At 44.0% G+C, this 9,391-nt stretch overlaps 1 protein-coding gene and 1 long non-coding RNA gene across 3 annotated transcripts in view; one reads left to right on the top strand and one right to left on the bottom strand.

Moving 5' to 3' along the window:
* Positions 1–2,678, bottom strand: part of LOC142296074 (uncharacterized) — a 205,996-nt gene extending 203,318 nt beyond the window's left edge. For both annotated transcript variants that reach the window (XR_012751582.1, XR_012751583.1), the window contains exon 1: positions 1,995–2,678. This is a non-coding gene — a long non-coding RNA (uncharacterized LOC142296074). The remainder of the gene's footprint in view (positions 1–1,994) is intronic.
* The window catches only part of BTBD3 (BTB domain containing 3), a 17,496-nt gene extending 9,406 nt beyond the window's left edge, over positions 1–8,090 (top strand). The window contains exons 2-5 of the mRNA XM_075339287.1: positions 2,478–2,736; positions 2,821–2,910; positions 3,194–3,313; positions 6,722–8,090. Coding sequence (XP_075195402.1) covers positions 2,594–2,736; positions 2,821–2,910; positions 3,194–3,313; positions 6,722–7,754 — 1,386 coding nt within the window. The 5' untranslated portion in view covers positions 2,478–2,593 and the 3' untranslated portion in view covers positions 7,755–8,090. The remainder of the gene's footprint in view (positions 1–2,477; positions 2,737–2,820; positions 2,911–3,193; positions 3,314–6,721) is intronic.
* The last annotated feature ends 1,301 nt before the right edge of the window (positions 8,091–9,391 follow it).

The following is a 9,391-nucleotide window of genomic DNA, read 5'->3' as shown; positions in this document are numbered from 1 at the left end:
GGGGGAGGCTGATGCTGGGGGAGGCTGGGAGGGGGAGGCTGATGCTGGGGGAGGCTGGGACGAGGGAGGCTGATGCTGGTGGAGGCTGATGCTTGGGGAGGCTGATGCTGGGGGAGGCTGGAAGGAGAGAGGGCTAATGCTGGTGGAGGCTGATGCTTGGGGAGGCTGATGCTGGGGGAGACTGGGAGGGGAAGGCTGATGCTGAGGGAGGCTGGGAGGAAGGAGGCTGGGAGGAGAGAGGCTGATCTGGGGAAGGCTGGGAACGGGAGGCTGCTGAGGGAGGCTGGAAGGAGAGAGGCTAATGCTAGGGGAGGCTGGTAGGAGAGAGGCTGATGCTGGTGGAGGCTGATGCTGGTGGAGGCTGATGCTTGGGGAGGCTGATGCTGGGGGAGACTGGGAGCGGAAGGCTGATGCTGGGGGAGGCTGGGAGGAGAGAGGCTGATCCTGGGGAAGGCTGGGAAGGGGAGGCTGATGCTGAGGGAGGCTGGAAGGAGAGAGGCTGATGCTGGGGGAGGCTGGAAGGAGAGAGGCTGAGGCTGGGAGGAGAGAGGCTGATGCTGGGGAAGGCTGATGCTGGGGAAGGCTGATGCTGAGGGAGGCTGGGAGGGGAAAGCTGATGCTGGGGAAGGCTGGGAGGATGGAGGCTGGGAGGAGAGAGGCTGGGGAAGGCTGGGAGAGGGAGGCTGATGCTGGAGGAGGCTGGAAGGAGAGAGGCTGATGCTGGCGGAGGCTGATGCTGGGGGAGGCTGGAAGGAGAGAGGCTGATGCTTGGGGAGGCTGGGAGATGGAGGCTGATGCTGAGGGAGGCTGGGAGGAGGGAGGCTGGGAGAGGTAGGCTGAGAGAAGAGAGGCTGATGCGCACACACACACACACACACACACACACACACACACACACACACACACACACACACACACACACACACACACACACACACACACACACGCGCACTGCACAACACACCACACACACAGACTGGGAACCACAAACAACTGCACTACACAGACACCCACACACACAGACAACGCTGGACACACACAACACCCAAACACCGCGGCACACACAAATATACGCACATACCGCACAACACACACATTGCACAAAACATACCTCCCCCCAAAACACACCACACACACACAAACCGCGCAACACACACACAATGCTACAGACACACAGCGCTCCACAAACAACGCAACACACGCAACACACATACAACACCGCTCTCACCCCCCGTCACACCCAGACAACACCCAGAACATGTACAGCGCCTACACAAACACTTGGTAACTACACACAACAACATCTATCTATATATATATATATATATATATATATATATATATATATATATATATATTATATATATATATATATATATAATAACAAAAATCATACATGAACTACACAATACGTAAATTCTAGAATACCCGATGCGTAGAATCGGGCCACCTTCTAGTATATTATTATTATTATTATTATTATTATTATTATTTATTATTATAGCGCCATTTATTCCATGGCGCTTTACAAGTGAAAGAGGGTATACGTACAACAATCATTAACAGTACAAGACAGACTGGTATAGGAGGAGAGAGGACCCTGCCCGCGAGGGCTATATATATATGTATATGTATATATGTATATGTATATATATTATATATTATATATTTTTCTCTATAACACACACCCTTCTTACTGCATACATTCCATATGTTGGTGGTGTGTGTAGTAAAAAAACCAAAAAACTGTATATATTATATTTACACACACCAACATATGGAATGTATGCAGTAAGAAAATTGTGTATGTACGGTATGTATGCGAATCTCATGTGCATGCATATATTTGTACACGGATTAACGTATGGAATACATGCAGTGAAACAAATGTTTTTTTTCTACTATAGTGTGTATGTATGTATAATATATATCTGTATCCATAAGTCTCCCATGTCCCCTTTAACCGAGGGACGATGTGTATAGCAGCCACTTACTGCGATGCTTGGTCCAATCGTTATCTGTGGCTTCAGCTATTGGCTCCAAGCTCTTGACTGTCTGACACCATCTGCAAAGCTGCAATCTACTCCCTTCAGATCCGTTCAGCACACGGCTCAGTCAGGAGCGGACTATCTCTGCTTTAAGCAGAATCCAATCTTGTTAACCTAATTTACTAAAAGAGATGCAGACAGCTCTGCGCGCCCTCCGTTCTGCCGCCGCACAATAGGTGGCCCAGCTGTGCTGTGTCTGAGGGAATAACGCAGGAGACATGCTCGGAATAGATCTATCACATCAAGTGCTGGATCAAACTTGAAGTCGTTTCTGCAAATAGAGCCAAAGTCTCTTCTTTTTCCTATTTCTTTTATGTAATACGGTTTCTTTGCATTTCCTGGACTTTAGAGCTGCATGAACTAAAATACTGATGGTAGATGCCAAAGGGAAGAACATGAAATGTCTCACTTTTTTCTTGATGCTTCCAGAAACGGTCAAGAATCGTTCCAAAAAAGGTCCCAAAAAGGCAAGTTCCAGCAGCAGCAGCAAGTTACCTCCAGTTTGCTATGAAATAATTACATTAAAAAACAGAAAGAAGAAGAAGATGGCTGCTGAGATCTTTCCGAGCAAGAAGCCAGCTAACAGCAACTCCAACTCCGTGCAGCAGTATCACCAGCAAAACCTGAATAACAACAATACCATCCCATCCCCAAACTGGCAGGGGCTGTACGGCACCATCCGAGAGAGGTCAGGACAAATATTATTAGTATTTTTCTTATGGGGTTTGTTTCTCTTAGAAATGTTCATTTAAAACCAATTTTAACTCTTTAGGAATTCTGTGATGTTCAATAATGAATTGATGGCAGATGTGCATTTTGTGGTGGGACCCCCAAGTGGACTCAGCGCCTACCGGGGCATAAGGTAAGCACTGCTGTTCTGTGTCTATAAAGTTTAGAAGACTTTTACTATACAATTATTGGCAGATTTGTGCATGTAGCAGAGCTGAGATTGTCACTGTTTTTTATGCAGGGGAAGAACTTAGAGTATTTTTCTATAGTCGTATGGCAACGTGGATAAATTCATAGATTTGTCCTTCTTATATGTCCTTTCTACTTTTCTATCCAGTTCTGATATTTCTATGTTTCTCATTTTATGCTATTTTTTTTATTTTTGCTCATCCCTCCTATTGTGGTCCCCATCCCAGTATGTTCTGGCTGTCGGGAGCTCCGTGTTCCACGCAATGTTTTTACGGAGAGTTGGCAGAGGACAAAGATGAAATTCGCATCCCAGATGTTGAGCCCGCTGCTTTCCTCGCCATGCTGAAGTAAGCTTTATCCCTACATTATAATAATTTGTCTGCCCATGTCAATACTTTCTGCAGCTCCAATTAGCAGGATATTGCCGGGATCCCTCCATAGCCCATGTAACAAATCACTGGATGTCCTCTAATCGTGGACGCCAGGGCTTATTAAAGTCATTGTTCTACCTTTTGCAAGGAACGGATTTGATTTGTTTATTGGGATTTCTCTGTTCTGAAATTGTACGGCACAACATTAATATAGTGTCGGAGCACTCAGATGGGGAGTAATCTATAAATCTGCATTAACACATGCATTCAAAGTACCAAATTATAGGGAAGATACATATGTATGTATGTATGTATGTATGTGTGTGTATATATATATATATATATATATATATATATATATATATATATATATATATATATATATATATATATATTATATATATAATGTGTGTGTGTGTGTGTGTATATATATATATGTATATATTATAATTTATATTAGTGTGTGTGTGTACATGTACAAACCTGCAGAATATGATGACAATTTGCATATGCTAAAGCAGTGGATTATTTATTTATTTTTTCTTTTTAATTATTTCTGTCCCTGGCATCAATATATATTGATGCAGTAAGCAAAGGGCAGCGTTATACGTGCAAGCACAGGGAAATGGTGCATGAAACTAGATCCAGGAGAAGCCAGCTTGCAAAAAAAAAAAGCTGGGATGAGTTCAAAGTGTGAGACTTCTGCAATACAAATCAGCTCTCACCTCAAGTGTGAAAGTAGCTAAGAGCAGGCTGGAAATGTTCCTTCTGTCATCCTGAAGGAGTCTGCACTAAACGTGGCTTATCCAGGACATGTGTAGGTGTGACATTGACCTCCTCAGCATGGCTCCCCCAGGAATGGCTCCGGACTAATTGAGGGGGGTCTGTGATTGTAAGGAAGGGAAGCAGCTAAACAAAGTTCCAAATAGCAATTGCTATCATCATTTATTCTGCAGCTCTGTACAGAGTTTCTCATCAGTTTCTGCCCCAATCTTATTTCCCTTCTTGGACATATGCTCAAAAAACACAATTGATGCAAAGGAACCAGAGAAATTGCATGGATGTCACTGCGCTGCTGAAGACGTCAGATTGGGACCCAAGTGCTACTAGCCAACATCGCAATTCCGTCAGCCACCTTATTCTTAAGCACTGCCGTTTTTGGGGGGGGGGGTTGTCATTTGGTATACATTGACTTTTTTTGTTGCCAAATTCTTCAAAATGACACAAATCAGAATTGCTCATTTTGTCTTTTAATTGTTTTTTGCAACTTTTTTAGAGCAAAAAAAAAAATGAAAATCCATTAGTTACATGATGGTCTAAAAGGATAAAAAAAAAAAAAAGTTTTACGGCTTGTGCTTCTAAAGCACCGACATATTTCACAGCACATTAGACATTGTCATCACTGTGTGTTGGGAGTGTGGGAGGCCAACGGAGTATGAGGAGGAAACCCACACAAACACCGGGGAGATCATATGTTCTCACTGGTTGGAGTTGACATATGTTGTATTTGTTGTGATTTTTTGATTTCTAAATTTATATTAAAATTAATATAATCTATGTTAAGGTCTGCAGGTTTTTTCTTTTTTTTTTTTTTTTGTCTTTTTATTTTTTCCACCTTGTTAGGGGTCATGTGTGTAAGTGTCATGATGGTAGGTTCCAGTCTTCACTCAGCTTGCGCGACGCTCCGGTCCTTTCCTGCACCACGTGACTGCATTTGTGACCTGTTGAATCACAGTGGTTGCTGTGTGGAGAGGAGGCCACATTTTTAATATTCTCAAAGTCTATGAGAGACCAAACGTGGCTGGAGAGTCGTTCTGTGTCCCATAGACTTGCACTGAGAGAGTAACCACCACTCCATATAGTAATCCGGCAGGTTACAGATGTGGACACGTTGTGCTGCAGTGTACCGCAGACACCAGGAGAAGACTGCAATCGGCGAGTGTGTTCATTTTCTGACACATACATAATACCTAACCAAGGGGCAAGTGTGTGGGGGAAAAAAAAATAAAATATATATATATATATATCTGTTGTGAGGCTTAAATGAAGGTCAAAAGTCATGGTTGGTCATCAGGGTTGGGGGCAATAATGTGTAATTGGAAAAGGCAGATGTGAGACTTGTGATCTTTACAAACAATAGTCACTAGAGATTCATCTATGTGCCCACCTTGGGTGTTCATGTTTCTTTTCTGTCGGGTTCTCTTCCTGTGCTCCTTCTTCTTCTTCTTCTTCCTTTTTTTTTTTTATCAACTAAAAGGTGGCCCGATTTTAACGTATCGGGTAGTCTAGAATGTGTATGTAGGTTAGCAGATTGAATAATAAGGTAATGAATGGACGGGTTAGGTTTAATTTAGTATTCTTTTAATTGTTTATTGGTTTTAAAATGACAAACAACAGAAGGAACAGTTTTAATAGATGAGTCTAATGTTTAATGATGTCCATGGTTTGTAATGAAAGAAGGCCATGAACAGTGTAAAAATATGCTGATGCTGTGATGTGGCCCAATGCTGGTATGTGCCCCCATCGTGGTGCAGCCAGTATCCTGACATGTGCCCCCATCCTGCGGGGTAATGTGTGCGGGGAGCGAAGTGCGGAAGGGGGGGGGGGGGATTTGGAGCCGAGCGGGGCCATGGCGCTGAGGACGTCAGTGCCAGGGACTTCATGGCTGGGGACAGGTGACTATCCAGGTGTGTGTGTGTGTGTGTGTTAGAGTATACATGCGAAGTGCGGGGGGAGGAGCCGAGCGGGGTAATGTGTGCGGGGGAGTGGAGCCGGGCGGGCGGGGCCATGGCGCTGAGGTCATCGGTGCTGGGGACTGCATGGCTGGGGACAAGTGACTATTCGTGTGTGTTCAGTGTATACATGCGGGGGGGTGGAGCAGAGTGGGGTAATGAGGGCGGAGGCGAGCGGTGTATATGTGTCGGCTGGGTTGCCGGTGTGGGCTCCCGGGGGTGCAGCACTCACCGGAGAGTCGGGGCTCCGTGTGGGTGCGGGGAAAAGTGTCGGGCGTCGTCCTGTCGGCCCGTAGTTCGGGCTGTTCAGTTAGCTGAGCCGTTGGTCGCAGGCTCTTTAGCACACGTGGTGTGGCGACGGTTGTCACTCTAGTGACGTCATTTTGGAGCAAGACAGACAGTATAAGGCAAATATATATTATATATATATATATATATATATATATATATATATATAAAATCATTATATAGCTAGCACAGTCTATGATAGGCTTGCAGGTAATTTCTTGGAGTAGGGGGTATGTAGCGAATAGTTACACTGTTCTAGTGGTAAATAGTGATATTTAGGTTCTTGCCTGAGGATTTGTCCAACCTTAGATTCACTGAGCAGAATCGATATCTTAGATGATAAATGTTGTTTTCTTTCATGTAGGTATCTCTATTGTGATGAAATTGACTTGGCTGCTGATACCGTTCTGGCAACCCTGTATGCTGCTAAGAAATATATCGTCCCCCATCTGGCCAGAGCTTGTGTCAACTTCCTAGAGACGAGCCTAAGTGCGAAGAATGCCTGTGTTCTCCTCTCTCAGAGCTGCCTCTTTGAGGAACCCGACCTGACCCAGAGGTGCTGGGAAGTGATTGATGCACAAGCAGAACTTGCTTTGAAAAGCGAAGGCTTTTGCGACATTGACTTTCAGACGCTTGAAAGTATCCTTAAAAGAGAGACTCTAAACGCCAAAGAAATCGTTGTCTTCGAGGCAGCTCTCTGTTGGGCCGAAGTCGAATGTCAACGACAAGAGTTAACTCCCACCATAGAGAACAAGAGGAAAGTTTTGGGAAAAGCTCTTTACTTAATTCGCATCCCAACTATGGCCCTTGACGACTTTGCTAACGGCGCGGCACAGTCCGGAGTGTTGACTCTTAATGAAACCAATGATATATTTCTTTGGTACACGGCTGCTAAGAAGCCAGATTTAGAATTTGTCAGCAAACCCAGGAAGGGTCTTGTCCCTCAGCGATGCCACCGCTTTCAGTCATGTGCCTACCGTAGTAACCAGTGGCGTTACAGAGGCCGTTGTGACAGTATTCAGTTCTCTGTGGATAAAAGGGTCTTTATTGCAGGATTCGGCCTCTACGGCTCCAGCTGCGGGTCAGCTGAATACAGCGCAAAAATTGAACTGAAACGCCAAGGAGTGACATTGGGACAGAATCTCAGTAAATATTTTTCAGATGGATCAAGTAACACGTTTCCGGTCTGGTTCGAATACCCCGTACAAATTGAACCAGATACCTTCTACACAGCCAGTGTCATCCTGGATGGCAATGAGTTGAGCTACTTTGGACAGGAAGGAATGACTGAGGTGCAGTGCGGCAAAGTAACTGTGCAGTTTCAGTGCTCCTCGGACAGCACCAATGGCACTGGGGTGCAAGGAGGACAGATCCCGGAACTTATTTTCTATGCCTAATCAGAATATATCGTAGAGTCTAATGGATCCTTTGTGCAAAGCAGAGTATGAGACTAGACCGAATGTGATGTACCTATATTTCCTTTTCTGGTGAGAATGCCACCTATATCGAGTTTACTTAATGGTTTGGTAAAAAATTCACTTGTATAGTAATGTAAATTAAAGACACTTTCTAGAATAGTCTTTCATTAACTTGAAGCTTGCAGAAGAGAAGGTATTTTGCTAAATACATCCTTATCTTTACTTACTAAGTTTTGTTCTAAAGTCATTAAACCAAAAATACCTAAATTATCGAAAGAATAAAAATTACTGTCCTAAACTGACGGTGAAATGTTACCGCATTTCCTCAGTAGACTCCTTTTTCTTCATATTCATTCTTCAACCTGTTAATTAAATGGATTTTCCAGGACTTTAATATTGATAACTAGTGATGAGCGAGCACTACCATGGTTGGGTGCTCTCTACTAGTGATGAACGAGCACTACCATGCCCAGGTGCTCTGTACTCGTGATTAGTGATGAGCGAGCATTATCATGCCCAGGTGCTCGGGGACGCTCGTTTTGGCACGACTCAAGTACCTGATTATAATGAATGTCAATAGAAAACTAGCATTTTTCTAGGAAATCTTCTGGAAAAATGTTGACTTCCATTATACTTGAGTACTCTAGTTGCACCCATCCGAGCATCCAACTGCTTGGGATGAGTACTAAGCATGGTATTGCTCGCTCATCACTATTGATGACCTATCCTTAGAATAGGTTATCAGTATTGAGTCAGGTCTGGCTTCTGACTGCTTCACCGATCAGCCGTTTGGAGGTTTAGACAAAAGTGCACAGTGACCAGAACATATCCATAGACTGTGTATTGGCCTCTCTCAACGACAGCAGCGCAGCTCCTATTACCTATGATAACAGATGAACTGCAGCGCCTGGGCACAGACACTACAGAGTACAGAGCTGTGCTGTCCTGGCTCCATATACACTGTGTACATCCAGTCTTCATGTGCACACTGATCCAGATGTCTACCGGGTGTTGGACCATCACTGATCTAATACCAAGTATAGGTCACCAATATGTTTCTCCTGGACAACCCCTTTAATTAACTGGATCGCACAATTCCTGTGCTCATCTCTGTACTCTTCTTTCATGCATACTAATTTTACAAATGTGTATTTTATAGTATATAGGTGGCTTTATTGTGTATAGCTTCAGTAGACTGAACTTTGATTTTCATGAAAAACGGCAATAAATTGCCGTAACCCAAGACCGGCAAGTAATAATACCATATTAACCAAAGGAAGAGACCATTTTATTTTATTAGTAGTGCAGATATTATTCAACTTTAAATGATATATTACAACCCACATTTTTGACTAAATGAACCTGGGCTTTGATTTTCCTCCCCTAAAGTACCACCATGACATTATACCATTGGGCAGTAGCTTTCTGGCTTAATTGACACTCCATAGGCTGAACAAAGTCATTACAAGCCGTCTGTAGTGCTCTGCGCAAGGTCAGTATCTCGAGCTATAATGTGCATGCGCCAGATGCCATTTATAACGATGTATCCTAGCATGGGGGACGTCTGTAGACTTGGCAGTCTCAAGCCTTTGCTGGCTTCACTCCACCACACTGCA

The sequence above is a fragment of the Anomaloglossus baeobatrachus genome, chromosome 3 (assembly GCF_048569485.1).
Source record: "Anomaloglossus baeobatrachus isolate aAnoBae1 chromosome 3, aAnoBae1.hap1, whole genome shotgun sequence".
NCBI lineage: Eukaryota > Metazoa > Chordata > Amphibia > Anura > Aromobatidae > Anomaloglossus > Anomaloglossus baeobatrachus.
The sequence above is the reverse complement of the archived record's forward strand: the minus strand, read 5'-3'. Positions and strand labels throughout refer to the sequence as shown.